Source organism: Struthio camelus, chromosome 2 (genome assembly GCF_040807025.1).
Source record: "Struthio camelus isolate bStrCam1 chromosome 2, bStrCam1.hap1, whole genome shotgun sequence".
Lineage (NCBI taxonomy): Eukaryota > Metazoa > Chordata > Aves > Struthioniformes > Struthionidae > Struthio > Struthio camelus.
Genome location: NC_090943.1, coordinates 5725662 through 5748073, shown reverse-complemented (window position 1 = coordinate 5748073; position 22412 = coordinate 5725662). Strand labels below are relative to the sequence as shown.

At 42.1% G+C, this 22412-nt stretch overlaps 1 protein-coding gene across 1 annotated transcript in view; it reads left to right on the top strand.

Moving 5' to 3' along the window:
* GARS1 (glycyl-tRNA synthetase 1) overlaps positions 1–22412 on the top strand; it is a 32217-nt gene that overhangs the window by 5094 nt on the left and 4711 nt on the right. Inside the window, exons 2-13 of the mRNA XM_068934150.1 lie at positions 1303–1404; positions 4416–4518; positions 5651–5792; positions 7047–7135; positions 8680–8756; positions 10729–10874; positions 11916–12065; positions 13684–13846; positions 14646–14810; positions 17459–17566; positions 18113–18258; positions 20521–20606. Coding sequence (XP_068790251.1) covers positions 1303–1404; positions 4416–4518; positions 5651–5792; positions 7047–7135; positions 8680–8756; positions 10729–10874; positions 11916–12065; positions 13684–13846; positions 14646–14810; positions 17459–17566; positions 18113–18258; positions 20521–20606 — 1477 coding nt within the window. The remainder of the gene's footprint in view (positions 1–1302; positions 1405–4415; positions 4519–5650; positions 5793–7046; positions 7136–8679; positions 8757–10728; positions 10875–11915; positions 12066–13683; positions 13847–14645; positions 14811–17458; positions 17567–18112; positions 18259–20520; positions 20607–22412) is intronic.

Below are 22412 nucleotides of genomic sequence, written 5' to 3'. Positions count from 1 at the left end.
TCCCTCCACCTGCTGGCAACACTCTGCCTAATGCACCCCAGGAGACCGTTGGCCTTCTTGGCCACAAGGGCACACTGCTGGCTCATGTTTAACTTGTTGTCCACCAGCACTCCCAGGTCCTTCTCGGCAGAGCTACTTTCCAGCAGGTCAACCCCTCTACCAGCCTGTACTGGTGCATGGGGTTATTCCTGCCTAGGTGCAGGACCTTGCACTTGCCTTTGTTGAACTTCAGGAGGTTCCTCTCCGCCCACCTCTCCAGCCTGTCCAGGTCCCTCTGAATGGCAGCACAGCCTTCTGGTGTGTCAGCCACTCCTCCCAGTTTAGTATCATCAGCAAACTTGCTGAGGGTGCCCTCTGTCCCTTCCTCCAGGTCATTGATGAATATATTGAACAAGACTGGACCCAGGACTGACCCCTGGGGGACACCACTAGCCACAGGCCTCCAACTCCCAGCTTCCCTGGGACAAAAGTCCTCGCTGGGCAAAGAGACCTTTGTGGTACCTTAGCAAGATGATGGTGGATTGCCTGTAGTCAAGACCTCAGTCAAAGCTCTCCACAAGGTTTTGCTGCTTTGAAGTATTTGGGCATCTTTTTTTTTTTTTTTTTTTTTTAACATTCTTTTCAAAAGATGCTGGACAGGACTTAATAACAGTAATAGTATTTACAGGTAATGTAGTGTCATCTTTGCTTGGACATTAGACTAAAAATGTTTAGCTTCTAGGAGAGTTTCTTTGAAAAAATTGTAAATTGTGTACTTGTTGGCCAGTTTTGACTAAACTTGATAGAGGAATAGAGATCTAAAATAGCCATGAATTGTGAAGAAAAGGAAAGGGGTAGATGAAAAAAGTCTTATTAATATCTCTGCTGAGAAAGAGAGCACAAAGCCCTTATTAACTATCTGAGAATCCACTTAGAAAAGCATCCTCAAAGAAAAGTAGGATTTGTGGAAATCTGTTGTCATTGATTTCACTGGTAGCGGTGCATACAAGGGTGTATTTGCACCCTGAGATTTAATAATAGGTCAGGGATTTAACAGTTGGTTGTGCGGGGGGGAAGTTGCTTCTTAATTTCTCTAATGACGTCCATTTCTGCTAACTCTCAAAATAGAAAGTGTCTCTCGGTTCTACCAATTGAAACAACCTCTTGAGACCTGGGTTGGGATGGGGGGAAGGCGGAGGGGGTGTGGAGATGCAGGACAAAGTACTCTTTTTTTGGATTACCAGGGAAGCTGAAAGGAGGGTAATTCTTTTCTATGGCATTCAAAAAAGAATCTACATCACGTGTTTTGTCTCTTTCTTCCAGGGTGAACTGGTAAAGAAGCTGAAGGAAGAGAAGGCTCCCCAAGTGGATATAGACAAAGCTGTAGCAGAGCTCAAAGCTCGGAAGAGGGTCCTAGAAGCCAAGGTGAGTCTGGAAACTAAATTTGAGTTCCACCATTTTGTCTGAAAAGCCTTGGAATCTCTAACTAGTACTGTTTTACAGTATTGATTCAGGCTAAACAGTTGTAACCAGGTACATGTTGGAATTCAGTTTTGAAATAATTTAAAGGGGAGTCTTTCCAACAAGACACTAGACAGCATTAAATCAGCAATAAATGAAGCAATAAATCGGAATTCAGGTTATTAAAAGACAAAGGTGAAATTCAGTATATGTGTCACCCATCTCTGTTTACTCTGAACATCCTTCTATGTGCAATGAGAGAAATGCAAAATGCTGTTGGCTGTAGTGAGTTTCATCTTCAGATTCTTTGTACAGTGTTTGAATTCCCAAACTCGCAGTGAACACTTTTCTAAAGAAAAGTGTTTCTGGTGCTACTATTTCATCAATGTTTTGGAAACATTTCAAATGGCCTATAGCTTGTTGCCGCCTTCCGGAGAGGGATGTTTTTAAATTCTACCCCCTTTTTTTAAATGCGGCTGTGCCTGAAATATCATTCCACAAATGAAAATGTGGAATTTCAAGTTTATTTTCTTTCTAGATCAATAAACAAGCAAAAACACACTTCCTTAGCCTTTAGGCTTCCATCCCCTTCTTTCCACCCACAGACTGAAACTACAAGAAACTCCCGAAGCGTAAAAAATGTCAGGTCTGCAGATTCACCTAGGAAAGTGCTAGGTTCTTTCTAGTTTTTATTTCATAAAGAAATGATTATAATTGTGCTTTAGTGGTAGTCTTCAGAAAAAAGTAAAATAAAGCAGATTTTACACCAGTGCTTGAAACTTACTTGACAATGTAAGTTCCTGAGTTGAAACCAGTTCACCCTGTTCAGTCTGCAAAGTCATCTGGGGTGAACAGGTAGCGTTCTCTCTGAGCTCAGCATTATGACTAGCTGCTTGCATACATCTAGCCCAAGTAAGATGATGCTGTTTTTACTTACTCACTATTCAGCGCAGAACTATGCTTTGAAATCTGGGCTTTATTCATGGCTAAGTCTTTCTGCAGTAAATAGTATCTAAACTCTTTCCCAATTCTGTTTCCCAGCTCTCAGAAACTTGACGTCGAGAGAAGCAGCGAGGCAGGTTAGGAGTCTTGATGTTCCTTTGAGCCCCACCTTTCTGTTGGAAGAGTGCCTGAAGGATGCAGCATAGAGGCGTGCTTGCCAATTACACAATTTGTGTGGGCTGTATCCCTGTTAGTGCAAGAATGACCTTGCAAAAGCAGCATCTGTGCTTGTGAGTGCGGTGCTCCAGTATAGTCAATCCTTCCTGACCGTGTTTCCATCAATGCTTGCAACTTTTGCAGAATGCAGGAGTGCAAATGCTCATTAGCTTTAGCAGCTGCAGATACACTTTTCAAGCCCTATGATTCCTACTTAAACATAGCAGAGTGGCTCTGATCTTGAAGCCTTGAACAGTGCAGAGCGGTTTTGTGCTTAAGATTCCTTGGCTTTGTCCTCAAGCCCTATCTGTTCTTAAGTCAGTAGATAAGTCAGCTCCTGTACTGGGTCCTTCTCCCCTTGAAGGCTACCGCAGGCTTTCCTGGCTCTTTGAAGGCAGATGGAGGAGACTATCCCTTTGACTTCTGCAACAGTCAGTTTATTAGCAGTTCTCTGTAGGTAGTAGGAGCTCTGGAACTATCCTTGCCCTTTCCAGTTCCCCCTAGACTACTGGCCGTTTCTCCTTTCCAGTTCAAAATTGGACAATGTCACTGTCACCTTCCTGTCTCTCTTTTGGCAACAGCTATCCTTTCTGTTAGAAACCCTGGCGACTGTGAAATGTGATCCTACACCTTTGGGCAGTGCGTGTCAAACAGAATCATTCCCTTTTTGTGCATGCTCTCTGTCTCTCATGCATACTTACCTTTTGGCCTATGTTAGAGGAAGCTGCAGAGGTTCAATGCAGGCCATGTTTATTTGTGTGCTGCTCTAGATGCCTTAAAAAAAAGGTTTGAAAATATTGGTCTTACAATACTTTTAGTTACGAAAGGCTGTTCAAAATGATGGTATTATCCACTTTGGAAGATCTGAGTTCACTTGTTGAACCTACTGATTTAACCCTGTTTCAGTTGTTAAAATGTCTGTGTTGAAGAAAATCTCCCTTCACGTCTGTTGGCTTTACTAACGGGGTTGGCTGCAGAAGTCCAGATCACGTAAATAGTCCCTCAGATGCTGAATGTGGAGTCAAAAACAATTGTTCTGTCTGCATTGCTTTTGTCGAATACGTACCAACAATTACTGAAACCTAATGGTGAAATAATGTTTTTATGTAAAACCGTTATTGTCTAGGCCCTCCTGTGGTAAACCAATAGATGTGTATCTGTAATTGCTCTGCCTAACAGGATTTTGGATAAAATAGCAGTGAGCCTGCTGTAAAACATTTTCTTAGAATTCAGTCAGTGCATTTAGGCACTCTGTAACTATAACGTCTCTCAGATGGTAGGAGAGTCCTACATTTTGTATATAGGCATTCTTTGTGTAAGTAGCTAAAGACGTACCTTTGGCAGAGAACAAGAAAGATGCTATTCTCCTGATAACCAAATTAAAATGTTTCTGAAATGAAGGATTGAAAAGATGCAAATATACCAAAACTTAGATATCTGTAGTCTGACAGAGTCACTTTCAACTCCTTTTATCGTCAAGAGACAGAAATAGATCAGAAGAATCCCTTTGGAAGTTGCCATTTCTCCCTACTAATTGTAAAGGGCACTGAGGATGACTCGCTCAGGCTTAGGTGTCTGAAAGTAAGGGCAGATGAGTTCACCTCCAGTGTCTGAAGCGCTGCGTTCGGGTGATCGTGTTCATAATTGAGCCCGTGAATCTCAGTGTGACCTTCCCTCTTGAAAATGAACATGTTGGCAGGATAACTTTGCTTCAAAATGGTCTTTACAGGCTTTTGACTCATAATGGTGAATGAGGAGGATTTGTCCACTACCAGAAACTGAAAGTTGTGATGGTTTTTGGTTTGCTTTACTTACAGGAGCTAGCCTTACAGCCCAAAGATGACATTGTGGACAGAATTAAAATGGAAGACACCCTGAAAAGGAGATTTTTCTATGATCAAGCTTTTTCAATTTATGGAGGTACAGATTTGAAGAAGTTTAAATTTTAATGCCTTTAGGATGATGTTCTAGTCTTTCTAGCAGTGTGTGAAATGCTGTATCCTCTGGATGTTATGTTAACGCAACATGAGAGGACTTTTTAAAAGTTGGCTTTAACATTTCTCCTGCTTGAGCATGTAAGCCTCTCGAAGGTTTCCCCCTCCTTAAGAGGAAAACCTAGGGCAGGTGGAAGGGCTCAAATTTTGCCTTTTGTTTTCTGAATGCAAATGAATGGAGTTAAGTTGTGAGCCTTAAGCTGCAGAAGATGGTTGCTTTGCAGGGTGGGGTAGGGTGCCCTTTCATTAAGGAGCTGATCAGCTTGCTTACACCTTGTTCATCATCTTTATTTGGGCTTTATTCAGCAAGACAACATTACTCAAAACTACTGCAAACTTCAGAACCTGTTACCTTAATGAACTTTGTCAGTGAACCTTACTGAACAGGTGAACAAATGTGACTGGTAAACCTCTTCAGAGAGCTGATTTGAGGCTCCTCAGGAGGTAGCACGGTACCTGGACGGTTACGGCTCTTTTTTTAAACTATGGTAGTAAAATAAATATTTTGGGTTGTTTTATTGGCTTCTTTTTTCTTTTTCATTTTTGTGTCTAAACTGGTGATTGGCAGACACATTTTATTGGTGACAATAAAATATCCCTCTGGAGTATGCATTATAATCTCTTCTGTATTCAGATTCCTCCTTCAAATAGGTTTTTGCAATGAAACTGGTCACAAAATATAATCCATCAGAGAAGGGCGTGTGGTTTGTGCAGTTGTAGAATGCATGCGTTTATCACTTTCAGCTTTTACCACTATTCGAGGCCCCAGTGTACTCTGCAGCAAAACTGTACTGAATAATGTAAGGTAGTGTCCATCTAGATGCTTCATAGTGTTTACTTTCAGCCTTTATGGCATGGGTCTTTATATAAAAAACACTCTATAGTGAGCCACACTCCTTATTCAGTTTAGCACAAAGCAGTTTATGCTCAGAAAATGACCTCAAACTTAAACCAAGTGGTGGGAAGACTGAACTGGGAGGTATTTCCTCCAAATGGTGCATGTTCATATGATCTCTCACCTACCATATATATATATATATTTTTTTTTCTCCCCGCAGGTGTCAGCGGTCTGTATGACTTTGGGCCTGTGGGATGTGCTTTGAAGAACAACATCATCCAGGCATGGAGACAGCACTTTATACAAGAGGAGCAAATCCTGGAGATTGACTGTACCATGCTCACACCAGAGCCAGTTCTGAAGTAAATATGGGTCTTTTTTTTCCTGCAGCAAGTCACTTCTGGTTATAGTTGTTTTTTACAGTCTTTTGTAAAATTACCTTCAGGGAACTTGAGAGGAGGTGACCCAATTTCATATCCTGTTGTAGTGGAAAATAATTAGATGTCAGCACACAGGTCAGTGGGAAAAGCTGTTGTTCCCATAAGTCAGTGAGAGCAGTGGGACTGGTGTGTCTGAGAGTCTAATGTCTCCTAGCAGTCCCAATAGGTAAGAAAATGCCATTATCCCTTTTTTTAAACAGATGAAGGAAACCAGAAAAAAGATTAGATGCACGACCCAGGTGTCCTCAATTTAGGCAGGTCTTTAGGCCAGTGACCAGACTGTTTGACCATCCTTCTCTCCTCTGTGGGAGGATGGCAATATGCAATGTGTCAATTAAAGTCTGAATGCAAGTAATGCTTCTGTAGGCCTGGGGATTGAAGTCCTCCTTTTCTCGGCAGCCCAAATAGAGAGGCTAAGCAGCAAGACCAGTCCTGCTTGCCCAGTCCTGTCAGTTTGTTTCAGCCCTGACCTGGATGGACCATCTTGAAGGGTGAGAGCATAGTTCAGACTCTGGAGCCTTTTGTTTCCTCCTATCTCTGCTAGGTCTACCAAAAAGTTTGCCAAACGTCACAGAATGAGAATAGTTGGGGTTGGAAGGAACCTCTGAAGATAATCTGGTCCAACCTCCCTGCTCAAGCAGGGTCAGCTATAGCAGGTTGCGTAGGACCGTTTCCAGTCAGCTTTTCAGTATCTGCAAGGATGGAGACTCTAAACTCTCTGTGAGTGCTCAACTACCCTCACAGTGAAGAAGCTTAAGCACGTCAGGAGCTTTGGTAATGAAAATCTGAGTTAACCCCGTTACTTTGTATGGGTCATGGCACAACCATTGGAAGCTTTTAGGGGTCACTGATGCAAAATAGCGAGAGTTGCGTACTCATCACAAATGTCTCATCCATGTCTTGCTTCAATCACAATATGGTGTCTGAAAGCAATAAGTGCCATCTTGCTGGCTCATTTTAAGATTGAGCGGTACTGATAGCCTGCTCACAGATTGCATTGTTTCTGTGGGATGGTACTGTTCAGTGCAGATCCGTACCTGAAGCACGAGTGCGCCTGCAGTTTGGGTGTGGAGTGTGTGAATGTCTGTTCAAAACTGATCTGTGTGCTGGGCTCACACAGCACTTTGGGCTGTCCATGGCAGCTTTCATGTTCCTTTTTTGTGTTGTCTTTTCTAGGACTTCTGGCCATGTAGACAAGTTTGCTGACTTCATGGTGAAAGATGTGAAAAATGGGGAATGTTTTCGTGCCGATCATCTCTTAAAAGGTGTGGGTTTTATTTCAAGGCTGAGATGGGTTTGGAGATGTCCCATCAGTGGTGCGAGCGTGGGAACAGTGTCTTTCTCAAGGAAGGAATAGGCCAGTTGGTGTAGCTAGTCTATCATGTTCATGTTTATAGTTCATTAATCATGACTTCTTCTCCATACCAAAGACTGTAAGTTCTCAGTCTCACCTAAATGGTGTGTTAGTGTCTTAAATGAGGTACAGGATCTCTAGAGATAACATAGTTGAGTCCTTTTTCTACAAAAAGGCCTGTGTCTGCATGCCGTAGAAGAGTATTGTGTTGTATAAGCTGAAGATTCCCTGTATAACAAAGGTGGTGTTCTCTGCCATGCTACAGACTTATTCAGACTTATTTTGCTTGTGTTTTGGGTTTTCTTTTTTTTTTTTTGTTCAGAACAGAGAAGTGATTTACTGTTTCAGTTACTTTTTGTTTAGAACTGAAAAAAGGTTTATTGAAGATACAAGGAGACAAACCACATTTTCCCTATGCAAGAATCCAATATAGGGCAGCTGCTAACCTTGCTGTATAGCCTGGAACTCAGTTGATGTTTGGAATGCTCAGTAAGCTTTAGGCATTTCTTAGGTTCACAAAGTCCACACACTTCTTTCTGGTTATTGATTAAATTTTGATTAAAGAAGAAGGAAAGTCACAGGAAGGAATCCTAGAAATAAGAAACCTGTTAGAGACCTTTTCCGTGTTCATCAGCTCCATTGTGAGAAGGAGGATTGTTCCAGTCGTGCTGCCTAGATTTCTAGCCTTTTCCTTGGAAATAAAGTATGTAGAACAATCTGTGTTAGCATAAAACTGTTTTCATAATATCCAATTTGAATTTTCCTTTTATTAAAAAACAAAATAAAGTAACTTAGCCTTCCTGTACTTTGCACACTGAACAGCATCATACCAAGCCTGCCTATGCCCCTTCTTCTGCAGCCCTGTCAGCAATGAACGGCCATCTGCTGTTACTGACTCTTAAAAAGTTGAACTGCTTTGTTTGAATAGAAGTGGAAGTCTTGGCCTCGCTGTCCGCCTTTATATCTTGTGGAGGATGTTGCGCTTTAAAGTGAAAAGGCAGTCTAGCTCTGCTATACCAAATCAGTATGTGTGAATGCGTTTGGATAAAATTAGCCTTGCTGGTTTGGGATGAGAGTGTGCTTTTAATCTCCAGTTTACTTGGAAAGAAAATAATGAGAAAGGGACTACAAAGCCATTGCTTGGGTTTGCTGGAATGAGTTTTGTCTCGGGAAGAAGCTAGGCAAGGGTCTGCTGTTTTCCTTATGGCAGAATGGTACGGGAAACTAGTGCAGCTCCGCCTTTGTAAATCATTGTTTTCCCAGTGACATGAGTGGGATTACCTGATAGACAACAGAAAAAAGAGCTGTCCTAATGAAAATGCTGTCTTTTGGGAGCGTATACTTATTTTTCTGCTGGATAATGCTTCTGGTTCATCCAGCTTGAAGTTAGGGTCAGTATAAACTGACAGGCTGAGATTGCAGTATAAACTGACTATGTATTTTTCTCGCTCACAGCTCACCTGCAAAAGCTTATGTCTGACAAGAAGTGCACAGCAGAGAAAAAGGCAGAAATGGAAAATGTTCTAATACAGGTATGTGCTTGCTTGGGGAGGTGACTTCTTGAAGGAAGTGTGTGCCACAGAAGTGTAATACACTGAGTCCAGTAGCAGCATCCTCTCCGTGTCTCTAGGGATGGAGCACAATAGTTGTCTAACTGTGCACTTCCCATATTTATTGCTGACTTCCTAGGTAGTAGGTTCTCCAAGCAGACCTGGAGAACCTATAATAATCCTATAGGATTAGGTGTAAAAGTTCTGAAGTGTCCTCTCTGTGTACCCTTCTCCTTAATCTAGTTATTGGGGTCCCATTTTCCTGAAGGTCATTGTTTGTGGGGATGAGAGGGATCAAGCCGTTGTCAAAGCTGATGGTATTGCTGGTCTTCGCTCAAAAGTCTGTACCTTAGAGATGCACGTAGGGCTGTATATGCTCCTAAGTACTGGAAACTTACTGGTTAACCACATCTCCCTTCTGCTATTTTGGGGGGATATGAGTCTCTTGAACGTTGGATTGCTAAGGCTGAAGCTCTGTGCTTGGAGCTGATCTGCCTTGCTCTGCTCCATACCTGGCAAAAAGCCTATTTCCTCTGAATCCCCTCTTTAGCATTCCAAAGCCTGGCTGCATGAGTGTGATGCAAAGGAGCAGACCGGTGAATCTTGGCAGGGTTTTTCTGAACCACCTTAGCACTGAATGAGTATATTTTAAAGGTGAACTGGCTTTGAAGCAATTGAAGCTCTGTCTCTAACACCCTGTACAAATTTTCCTTTATTTACTCTGAAAATAGTCAGGGCTCCAGGCTAACATTCCTGAGCTGCTGTGGAGGCATTTGCCTTTTGTTTGTTATTTGTTTTTCTTACGTTGTTTTAAATGTTCGTTCTCGTGACTTCTAGGATAAGCGCTTCCAGAGCAATGCATAAAGCGGACGGCTCCTTCCAGAAAGAGCAACATTTTTTTTTCCCCCGGTGTATTGCTTCACTGAGCAACTGTCATTAGCTTTTCCACACTGCAGTTCTGAACTTTGACCATCTGTCAGGGGAATCTCTCTATTAATAGGTTATTTTTATCTCCCGTTTTGAGGCTTCTCTGATATTTGAAGGATCATGGCAATTAGAGCTAGAAGCATCTCATTTAATTATGAACCAGAGTGTTAAATCATGGCTGTACTGTCTAGTATAGCTTCTTTCTGGCACTTAAATTTAGAAATTACCAGTATTTTGCACATGCACATTTAAATGTATGTAAACACACAAAATAGTTCTATAAATCACTGTTCTTGTGCAGCTAGCTTTCAGTTAGATTTGTGAATCTCCTACTGTTTCATTCTCATCCTCCAGAGAAAGGAGAAGGTGGTGTCCTGGAAGCAGCTGATGCCACCCCGCTTGTGAAAGTTGTTATCAAATTGTTTTCAGAGAAAATGAAAGTTCTTTCACCAAGAACCTCTCTGGTGCAGATCTGTTCTCTCTGAGAAAGATGTAGAGCAGCTCTAGAGAGAGCATCTGATGCATAGCTTGGAGTATACTGCGCTTCATGCAGCGGAAGGAAGAGCAACGAATGCAGACAAAGCACTGCAGAATTTTTAGCTGACTTTCTTCTTTCTCAGTGCTGCAGCTTTTTCCTTCTCAACACACTTCTTCCGATATTTTAGTTGAAGCTTCAAAATAAACTATTTGTGGGTGGTGATGCAGCTCCAGTGACTTTTCTTCTGCTTCACGCCCCCCTTCATGCTCAGTGCTTGCGTTTCTGTCAGGTCTTCAGGCTTCAGAAGACTGCAGTATGGCTGAGTCATAGACCCACATTGCTCAAAGAGGTTTGCAGATTTCCAAAGTATATTCTTCCATCATTGGTTCAAATTTTAGCTTACTTGAAAAATTAGATTAGCAGAAAATAGCATTTTTGGGGTGATGCTGCAGACTTCTGGGTCATGCTCAGTAGAAGATGAAGAGGACGTAATTTGTTTCTGTTATCTTATCTAGTAATTAAACTAATCCTCCTGTGTTTTGATATTAGCTGGACAATTACGGCCAGCAAGAACTTGCAGATCTCTTTGTGAACTACAATGTGAAATCGCCTATCACTGGGAATGACCTGTCCCCTCCCGTTTCTTTCAATCTGATGTTCAAGACCTCTATTGGACCTGGAGGAAACATGCCTGGGTGGGTACAAATCTCATTCTGCTCACACTCTCCCTTTTTCAGAGATCACTCAGAATTAAAAATGAGGTCTTAATAGAACTGAAATATGCAATTTCCTCTTGAGCAGCCCTATCCCTGCCTTTCAATCCCAGTCTTGTCTGGCATTCCTTGTACTCTTGGTGAAAGGTAGGAGGAACAAGGAGCTGTGCAGAGTCACAGAACCACCTGAAGCAGCCAGATTATGTGGATCACAGCTTGGATCTTGCTGGTTGGAGTTGGTCTTTCTGTACAGTCAGTTAGCATTGGGTCCCCAGTTGTCAGTGATCTTATGGCAGTAGAGGGTGGTGCCTGTTTCAGGATGAGGCTACTTGGGGCGAGCCAGTGGTAACATCATTTGCAAGGCGTTTGTTGTTATTGTTTGAGAATGTTGAGGCTGGAGTCTCTAAAGGTAAAACTGAACAGCACGCATCTCCAGTCCTGCTGAAAACCTGGGGGTATGACACTCGCTTATGCTCTGGGATGGCATACGTCTCTGATACCTTATGCCCTCCAGTGCAGTACATGAAGTAGTCTGTGTAGATAATATTCTCTGTGGGAGTCTCAAATCACTATAGGGGTTGTAACGGCCTTGCACTAAAACCACTTTACAGTCTCATCGTGTAATAGTAGCACTGTAATAATGATTTGCTTGCAAAGTCCATATCTGCAAGCAGTCTGGCACAGCCCAGGCCAGAGTAGGAAAAGCAAAGACGGTACATCCCGTCTGACCTCCTTGATGTCGCTGGCCATCACATTTCACTCAAATACCTTTTCGCGTTCTTGAAACACAGATAAGTCATTCAGTTTGCTTTTGGAAATATCCTGTGGGGTACTGTGTTTGGGCTGCAGCTATTCCCCCCTCACCCCACCCCCCCAGCACTGTTGCTTTGGTGCTTTGTTTCTGGAGTTAAAAGACTAGAGATAAAAGAGGTAGCTTTAAGTTTTGTAGCAACTTTGTTTATTTTCCTTTCACTGCTTTCCCCACTGATTTGCTTTGCTATTCCTCCCCCCCCCTCCTTTCAGCTATCTGAGGCCCGAAACTGCACAGGGAATATTCCTCAACTTCAAACGTCTTCTGGAATTCAACCAAGGCAAACTGCCTTTTGCTGCTGCCCAGATTGGAAACTCCTTCAGAAATGAGATCTCGCCCCGCTCTGGCCTCATCAGAGTCAGGTACTACAAATTTCCCCTTTCAGCAGAACGTCTGGCAAGTGATCGTTTATACTTTGCAACGGGTAGCAATGCCCTTTTGTTCCAGTATTTGTATATGATTGTTTCTCTTCAGTGCTGTTCTCTCACAGGTTTCTGATGTGTTTTAAAGGGCTACTGATAACATGCTTAGTGCATCTCAGGTTTCATAGGCAAAGAGCTCATTTAGTTAAGATTTTCACTATAGAGTTCCGCCTAAACCTAGCGGAGGAGACACAGGGTCTCTGAAGTAGCTGTACTGTTAGAAATGCCTAGATTAAACACAATCTGGCTAACAAAACTTGGCTTCCACTATAAACTAAACCAGTCAAATTGAGGGTAATGCTGTTTTATCTACAGGGCATGCAGCTTTGCTTGTTTAATTACATTTGCACTACTTACTTTAAGACTGGAATCTGGAATCAAAACCTGATTGACCTTGCAGCAGTATTTCCTTGTCGCAGTTCTGCAGGTTATTCCAAAGAGGAAGTGAGGAGATAACTTGACTTGAGACATGTGTATTTGTCCCAGTATCAGTCAAGCGGGAGGGCTCAGGGTTATTACTGAGAATTATTTTCAAAGCTATCTCAGGGTAAAAGTGATTATTGCACTTCATTAAAGGTAATCTCTGTATTTAAACTAAATCATTCTGAGCAGACGTCTCTCTGTGTATAATTTGGAATGAGAGCTCCCCTGCACGGTCAGGGGGTTCTGTTGTACACGCAGGCAGTGTGTGTTGTAGACTTGGTAGCTGATAAATGTCACTGAGAGGCAGTGGCATTGCTGGCACTAAGGGAGCTCTTTGGAATTTTCTCGGTCTTCCTATTCTCTCTTGCACATCTGGAAATGAGGAAGTTTTGTCATGGAAATACATTTCCAGTCAAATATAAATTACATGCTTGTGGCACATTTATAGGAGAGTGTGCTATTATGCTATCATAGCAAATTACATCCTGATGCCTGTGACTTAAAGCTAATGATTGTACAGAGCTTTTTTTAAAAGATTTTTGAAAACAGGCTAATTCACTGTAAAGCGATTTCAAGTGTGAAGAGAAGACTCAGTGTGTGAGTATAGATTTATTAAAGACAAATTCATGAAACAGAACGTATACCACTTCTGGATGTAGGTGTACGATTAGCTGTAAGAAATTATCACATCATCTGACCGTTCTAGTTACCTCTGCTATGAGTTCAGGCTACTGAATTCATCAGTCAGGGGATTACTCTCCCTTGACACTATAGGAAACCCACGCATCTAATAAGGGGACCACGATAGACTGGAAGAAGACTTGAACATTTCCAAAGGTGGTATTTTCTGCTCTGACTCAGAGCAGTGATATCCAAGGTCCAGAGATCTTTAAATGAACTTTTAGGAAGTTTTATTAGGAATCTGAAGATGAAAATAAATCCAGTGTTAAGATTAGCTCATGTTCCATTTCATGTTCTTGTTCATGTTACTGTTCTTGTTCATGTTACTGTGCATTTGCTTATGTTTTTTAAGTGGCTGGCTTGCTGTGAGAGGCGAAAGCATAATCATTTGTTAACGGGGTTATGGTTGACCCGTAAATTATTTCATACACATGCATGTATGTGTTCCCCCTAGGGAATTCACCATGGCAGAAATTGAGCACTTTGTGGATCCTAGCGAGAAAAATCACCCAAAGTTTCAGAACGTGGCAGATCTCAACATCCTCCTGTATTCTTCCAAGGCCCAGGTCAGCGGGCAGTCTGCCCACGTAATGCGGCTTGGAGATGCTGTCCAACAGGTAATGTTCCTTTTGCAAGCCTATGGAGCTTGATCTTTTGAGTATTGTTCTCAAAGTTAAATTACGCCCTGTTGTGTCAGTGCAAACTGGCGTTTGCTCCTAGATTTTGGAGTCAGTGCCCTCTGGTGAATCAGTGTAACTGAGACCCAAGCCAGACCCTTACTATCAACTGCAAAAGTCTGCAGATAGTGCTAGGTTAGCCTTTAGAGGTTAAGCTTCACACCCATCTTATGGGAAAGGAATGGTAAGTAAATCTAATGCCTGCCAAAAGGCCAGCAGTGACTTGGAACCTGATGCTGTGTTGCCTATCCCCATCAATATATGGTTTATGTGTTGGGGTTTCTATCTCTGATGCTCCATGCGTTGAAATGATGAATGAGGTTTGCTGGGGAGGGGGGAGATACATTGCATAGGGATTGTAAACTGTAGGGAAGAGCTGTTGTGGGGCCCTGGGCCATAACTGGAATTACTTTTGCACCATTTTGATACTAATGACAGTGCTGTTGGGTACAGCAGGTATCTTCAAGTAGAAGATATTTAGGGACAGTTTGCGATGAGTCCTAGAGTTACAATAACTTACTGTTTTTTTTTCAGATGGAGATGCTGACGACAGCACTAGGTTAATTTGAAAAGATGTGATAGTGAGTTTCCTATAGGGCATAGCAGTTTATCACAAGCATCTATAAGAAGTTCTGGCTGCAATGTGCCAGGCGGTCTGCAGAGCTATGGCAAATCATGCCTTTACTCCTGTGGAAAGTAATGTCTCCGTGGTTTTTCTTCCTCCTTGTTCTCCTTCCAGGGTGTGATCAATAACTCCGTTCTCGGTTACTTCATTGGCAGAATCTACCTCTTCCTTACAAAGGTTGGTGTGTCCCCAGACAAGCTGCGCTTCCGACAGCACATGGAGAATGAGATGGCTCATTATGCCTGTGACTGCTGGGATGCAGAGTCCAAAACTTCATATGTAAGTGGCAAGGCGAAGCACCAAATAGCACTTCCTGTCAGATCTGTTGATAGTGCAGGAAGGGACACTGCTTTATTTCTTGGGTTTTTTATAACTGGTATTGATCATTCTGATATTTCTGTTCAGCGCCATGCTAGTATGAACACACTGTGGTGGAGATATTTTGAATTAATGACGACTTTAAGGGAATAGTTCATCTCCCTGCAGTGGGCTTTTATTAAGCTTATGTGCTTGTTCATAGACTTCACGCTAGTTGCATTTCATCTGGAATTAAAGGAAGGCTAGTCCTCATCCTTCGCCACTGCTGTTACAGTGACTATAACTGGAAGGCATCTGTTTTACTGGAGGGTAGCTTTGTTCCTGCTAGAATGCTAGCTCTTCCTTTCCTATTTCTAAACCATGAGAAATGAGGGTTCACTCCTACCTGCTCAGTCAGCTGATGCTGGGAGAAGGATTTTCCCAGAATATTTATTTTCCTGCTGCCTGCTGAGTCATTAAGACCTTTCCAGTTCAGGCCTTGTTGGGTGCTCTGCCTTTCTCTTCTCTTGTTGAATGGATTTTGAAGAATGTAGTTAGGGGCAAGGCAGACTCTTAGACTAGTTTTAGATTCTTTTGGAAAGCTTTCAGCCTCTTCAGGAAATCCCAGCCAAGTTTGTAAAAGTTGGGATGACAGTTGGAAAATAAGTGTCTTAGAAGGCATGGTAACTAGCCTTAGCAACATGAACAGAGGAAGTCATTCCACCCTGCAAGGGTATAGAATCTAATGTTTTGGCTAGAGTCAGAGTTTTTAAAAAAAAAAAAAAAAAAAAAAAAAAAAAGGGAGGGGACTTTGCTCCTGCATTCACTCATAATTCATTCATGTAGAGTAAAGCACATGTTGTGCTTGATTTAACTTTTTGAAGAGGTTTGGGGTATGCACAGACTTCAGAAAATATCAGTTACAGTCAATTCCAGTAAAGGACTGAAAGACTAAAGGGATTCTGCTGAGGTCTCTGGGGTTAGACTGTGACACTGTGGAGACCCTTGTGTGCTTAGACCCCAGACAAGGTCCCTTTCAAAGTCAGTAAAGCCAAACTGGGAGTGTGCTCAACCCAGAGGTGTCCACACAGAGCGCAGGTCAAGGCTTCAGATGGTTCAGGCAGCCTTATTAATAGGAGGAACTTTCTGAGACCTAGCGGTAAAGAGGTTGTGGGTGGCTGAAACATCTGCTGTCTGTCTGATTTCTTTTCTTTTTTTTTTTTTTTTTTTTCTTTTAAGTAGCAGAAACAGGCTTAGCTCTCTATTCATGTTCCATTACAACTAGTCAGAGTAATAGCAGCTGGTAAAGTTCTACCACAATTAAGATTACCAAAAAGAAAAAAAAAAACAAAAAAAACAGTCCTGCGACTTGGAGAAGTGATTTGTCTTCATATAGAAAAGCCCTGTAGAAATGAGTGAAGGAATGCCTTCCTCTGAAAATAAGATAGCTGACTTCCATGGGCTCATAACTTCTTCTCCCAGCCAGCTGTTTGGGAGCCAGGCCAAAATAGGCAAGCCTTGTGTGGGCTGCACCATGTAAATACAATTAATAAACTTTGCAAGCCTTGTCATGGATCAGTACAGCACTTGCAGAGCAATCCGTCTGACAACTTACCCCAGAAGCAGAGACAGCAATTCTAGGGGCCTAACAAAACCACCTTGTGAGCTAGATTTAGTCTTTGGTTTGTCACTTAACTCTGATCAAAAATGTTTACACCAACTTGCAGCACTCAGCAGTAACGAGGTAGCAGCTCTTAACAGTTTTAAATCCATTCTATAAAGTTACTAAAATCTCTTTAATTCTGTGTTTTCTGAGAAATAACTCTAGTACCCTTTAATTAAAAATTCCTCAGGACATTCTGGAACAGCATGGTTTTTCAAGCATAGCGATCTCTTCTGTTCACATATCCTTCGTCATACCCTGTTATATCACCGCCATCCAGAATACCATATAAACAGGTTCTGGCTGCCTGTATATCTATGCTGCTGTGAGAGAGTGAATAGGGAAAGCATCTGATGTGTCTTTTCTTATATGGGATTGCATTTTAGAAAATCCAGATAGTGGCTGTGTTTGTAACACGTGTCGGAAGGCTTCATCAGTGGTGTGTGCATGACTGTTGTTTTGAGATTCTTCCTTGCCATATATGCTGACATGCTGAAAGAAGTGGTTCCCTTGCATGTTATCTGTGTCTTATTTATCAGCTTCAGGCTTTTGGCCATTCTGATGTGGCTAGTTGTCAGCTATCTGCTCCATGCTTGTGGAGAGATGGAGCCCTAAAGGCATGATGTCTTCGTATGCCTACAGGATATGAGTGATAGGACTCTGTGCTGTGGTCCCAGCCCCAAGCTGTTGGCACAGTGCTATGTTCTGCCAGCTCATGTGGAAAACCTGGCCCTGAACACAGGCACTGGTTAGATAACTGATCATTTCCTCTGGAAACAAATGAAATCATTCAAATGAAGGAGCAACTAGTAAGTGAGGGCTGCTTATTGTAACAGAGCTAATTATGTAGAAAAAATAGTCATGGGAGCAGGGAGGGTGGAGGGCTTAAGGGCAGATAAACATATTTGATGGTTAAGTGGACAAAGAAGAAGGGATTTGGTGAAGGCTTTCGCTTTTGTTTTTTCAGGGTTGGATTGAGATCGTTGGCTGTGCTGATCGTTCCTGCTATGACCTCTCCTGCCATGCCCGAGCCACCAAAGTTCCTCTTATAGCTGAGAAGCCTCTCAAAGAACCCATATCCTTTCAAAATAAACCAGATTCTCTTCAAGTGAAATGTGGTTTGTTAGTGAGATGTCCGGAAGGGCTGTGCAGCTCTTTCTAAAGTTAAGTTCTGTCCATTTGAACAGGAAAACCTTGAGCTACAGGTCAGCATGACTTTTGGGGAGAGCCTGCAAAGAATAGAGCATGTGGGTAATTTTCCTCAGATGGGCAAAGTAAAGCATGAGGAGAAGTACTGTCCTGCTTGGTTTTCTGACTTAATGCTGTACTCTGTTTTGACTGTAAAGCATAGTTTAAATATGACTGTGGAGTTACTACCCCAAGTTACTCCATGTCATTCCATGGTTCTGCTAGCTGCATCTAAAAAAATAGATGCTTTCAGAATTTGTGACCTTCTGCCCCTCAGTACTTTTTGTTCTTTCTTTCCCCCTCTTGGAGGGAAGTTCCTGAAGCCAGAAGTAGTAGAGAAGATGTTCTTTGTGTTGGGTAGCAGTTAACTTTGACATACCGAAAGAACCAGGCTCTGCATTCTGTGATCTCAAACTCCTTAACTGCCTCATACAAAACAGTCAACATTGTTCAGTTTGAGGCAAATAAGGGAGCCATTGGCAAAGCTTATAAGAAGGATGCAAAAGTGGTGATGGAATACCTTTCCATGTGTGATGAGTGTTACATCACGGAGATGGAGCAGCTGCTGAATGAGAAAGGGTGAGCTGGCTACGTGCCTGGTGGCCTTCTCTGCCACTTCTGAGAAGGGTTCCCAAAGTGCTGCTTTGATTTATCTGACCCTCCTGAAACCACCGTTCTCATGACAATAGGCCAGATGGATCATCTGCAATGTTTTAATGCTGTCCCTTCCACCAAGTCATTGCTGGTCATCCATCAGCATACAGTTAGGTGCAAACATCAGATTTGCATCCATAGTATTCAAACGTATGTTTATTTGCGTGTGAATGAAGTTCTGGCGTTTATTGGCAAGCTAGCTTTAGTGCTATTAATCCGTAGAAGACACAGACTTCAGTGAAAAGGTGTTTTCAATGATGAAAGTGTTTACCGGTTTCCCAGGCATGGTTTCAGAGTTGACCGGGGCTAGCAGATGGTTTTGAAGTTTATTTTAAAGTAAAACAAATAGTTCTGCGAGTGATGGAACTTAAGAACAAGTTATATAGAAACCAGTGCTTGGATATGTATTCTCCAGTGTTTAGTGATAGTGATATACTGTAGCGCTTGTTACAGTGTTTCCTTCTTCCAGACACCAGTTTGTGCATCTTTCCTGTAAGTATCTGCCTGTATTCATGACATATGTAGGAATATAAAACGTTAAGAGATCTCAACAGTTGTCGACTTTGGCTGAAGCTGGCCAACAGCTTTATGTTACGGGAAGAGCTAATGGGAAGTGCAGTCATTTGAAAAATAAACCCCATTTCTTTGAAAGGAAAACCACCAAAACCTGAAGTTCCTTAGGTTAGACTCATTAACCTGGAAATTACTCATATCTGGTAGGTCACCAATAGGTTATGACTACTTCAATTTTAAAAGGTTAATTTGTGCAAGCGGAAACTGAATTCAGGGCTGTGAGCGTTGAATAGCACAACATGACTTGGAGATCATGGACAGAAAAGTATTTAATTAGGTATACAGGCTGAGGATCTAGGATTCCTTCCCAGCCTAATTAAGCAACAGATCCTTAAGTTTAGCTAGGCTCTTTGCAAAAAAATAAATAAAAACAATTGCTACCGTGCTGCTTGAAATGGTACAACATGTAGGGGCAATTAATACATTGTATAAAGGTAACATTTACCTCTTTTTCCTGAGCTAAGATCTGTTGCTTTTACATCTCTCTGAATGTGAAAGTGCAGAAAAGGCAGAAGCATTCCAAATAGGGAGGGAAACTATTGCAGGGTGTAGTGACTGTGCACAAATCAAAACTGGAAGAAAGTGAACCTCGTTCTTCCAGAATCCCCCTGAAATGATTCAAGGGATAAAATTTAATCAGCATGCCAGGTTTGAATTGCTAGTGGACTGCAAATGGTGGCTGCTGTTTAAATTCAGCATCTTGTTACAGCTATGTTCATAGTGAAGCCTTTATAAACCTCAGTTCTTTTGGTATAGGGTCCAAGTGCTAAACACACAATTTCTTGCGTTGTACGCACCTAAGTGCTTCAGTGAGGAAGAGTACCATTGCTGATTTGGCTAAGTGCGTGTATCAGTGTGTTAGACCTGCCTTTTGTGTGATAAAGTTTGTGTAAATCCATTATGCAAAGAACTTGGATTTATGCCACAGCAGCAATTTTCTGTTAGGACTCTTAATAAAGGCATTCGCTTCCCATAAATGAGATATGTCAATATGGCTTCAGTTCTCCTGGGCAAGGAGTCTGTGTCAGTTGTAAGTTAATAAAGGAACAGGAGATAGAAGTTAGAGGATGATAAATAATATCAAAAGCTCTAGAAATAAGCAAAAAAAAAAAAAGACTACACCCCCACTCATTTAGAAAACGTGCTGATATATTTATTCTCCCCTCTCTTTGGAACCTGTGAAAACGTAGGGTACTTTCTGACAACAGAGTTTTCATAAGAAGTCTGTGCGTTGGATGAGATGTACGGTCTGCCGCAAATGCCTGTTTCATGTGCTTTGATTTTTTTTTTTTTTTTTTCCCCTTTTTCTTTCCTTTTGGTGTGTATACCTCATTCTGAGACTCTTCCTTTTCCTAATTGAGTTTGCTTCAGGCTGTTAACCACATCTAAGTTCACTGTGATTATGAAAATTGTTACTTTTAATTTTTATGTAGTAATTTTATTATTAATGTAAACTTCTTTTCATGGATGTGCCACATGTTTCTTCCTTTTGATCTTTGAGGTTTGCCCTGGCTTCTATCATCCCACTCTTAAAGTCAACAACTGATGCAATTTATGAAATATAACATGTTTGTTTACTGCTGTAGCTTTTAAATCACTTGTTTTCCTTTGCAGGGAATTCACTGTTGAAACTGAAGGGAAAACTTTTAAATTAACAAAGGACATGGTTACTGTGAAGAGATTTCAGAAAACATTACATGGTAAATTTTTATCTTTTTTGTTGTTTGATCATCAAAGATAAGAGGCGGCAGATCAGGATACACTTTAAATGTGGACTATATTAGTTGCATTGTACTGTTGTACTGTGGCACAGGAAAAACGCCAAATGTTATTTCCTTGAAATTCAGCAATTTACCAAAATTATAAAGCTTTGCACAGCAGTTGGATTTCAGTGACTATTGATGCAGGCCTGCCTGCATGCTTCTTGCCTAGTTTGTTCAGTAACCTCTTTAATAGGCTCCTTAGTATTCATGCTGCTTCAGTTACATATTCTGGGATTTGTAAGATCCCATGCTGTGCTAAGAACCAGCTGCTGTGGGTGATGGAGAAGCTGGAGAGGGTGCATCACCTTTGAGAGCTCGATTTTTTGAAGCCTTTTGCAATGCAGCAAATGGGCTGGAGCAGAGCCTGTTGCTGGGGCAGATCTCTGTACTCCAAGCTCCCATTTTGACCCTAATGCGTGGAGCCAGGGCTTCATGCATCAGCCAGCTCCCTGGGCTGCTGTGCTGACCAGACTCTTTAAGCTGACAAGTCCAGTCCGTTCCTCTGGCGTTCAGTAATCACATCAGTTTCAATCGGGGACTGCCAGAGTTCCCTGCCTCTCTACAGAGCTTTTGTCCTGATTTGGGAAATGGGACTTGAAGGTGAATTTTCCAAAATGCACAAGTTCTCATTCCTCAAAGAAGTCTTCTCTTTCCAGTGAACTCTAAGAGCCTCACCCAAGGTCATTTGGGAAATCTTTGACAGAGCTGGAGGCTAAGGTAGATTTTTTTCCCCCATTCATACTGTAACTAGTGGATCAACTAGTGGATCATCCTGCCCCAGGCTGGGAACATGATAAATGCTCTTAGGGAAGAATAGGGCAACTCATGGCATATACAGACTGTATTTGTTCTTGCAGCTGTGTCATTGAAATGTCCAGGTGTCTTTCAGTCCGCACATGCTGAGGCTGTGTCAGGCTTTGCCTCATCACAGCTTCACAGAAGGGCTCAGAGTTGAAACTGGTACTGTAGTGTCGTAGATGGCCAGCAAGCAGAACCCAGTTGCTGGTTTTACTTTAAATTTGTACAAGTAAGCAGTTTGGCTGCTCGCTCCACTAGGAGGCAAAGGTTATGGATTCTCTCTCTCTTGTCCCTTTGCATTGAAAGATTTGTGGCCCTGCCTTAGCAGTGCAAAGTAAAAGTTTGTTGCTGTGAAAGTATTGGCATAGCAGTGCTCATCCAATTTACTGCTCTGCATCCTCTGGTTTTCAGTGGATGTTTTTTTCAAACTAGTGTTTGAAAACTGGCAGTACACAAATAAGATTATCCCTTTGGAAATAAGCACCTAATTTGGGGGGTAACTTTAATTGAGGAGGATTGGCTCTCTAGGCACATAGAATGGCAGGCAAGTCAGGGTGCAGAGCTGGAGAGCTGGATTCCTCCCTTGATTTTTCAACAGCAGCTGATGTCTGTAACTTTTGCACCTCTGGTTGTTGTGTGAGCTTTTTCCAAAAAGCTGCACTGTCTGCTGAGCAGGGCAGCTGTCCAGTGTGCTCCTGTCATACTAGGAGGGGAGAAGGAGGAAAAGGCCTCTTTGACAGATTTGTGGCAAAGACTGTAGAGAGTGACGGGTATATAGTAAGGTAGCACGTCACATCTGAGAGTTTTGCAAACTAACTGGCTGATGCTCGTTCTTTCCCCCTGTGATTGGTATGTTGGCGGAGGGAGAGAATGAGGAGGGGAACACCATTGCAGCAGGTAGCTGAATGACTCACTCAAGAACGCAGAGGGAGTCTTGGGTGGAAT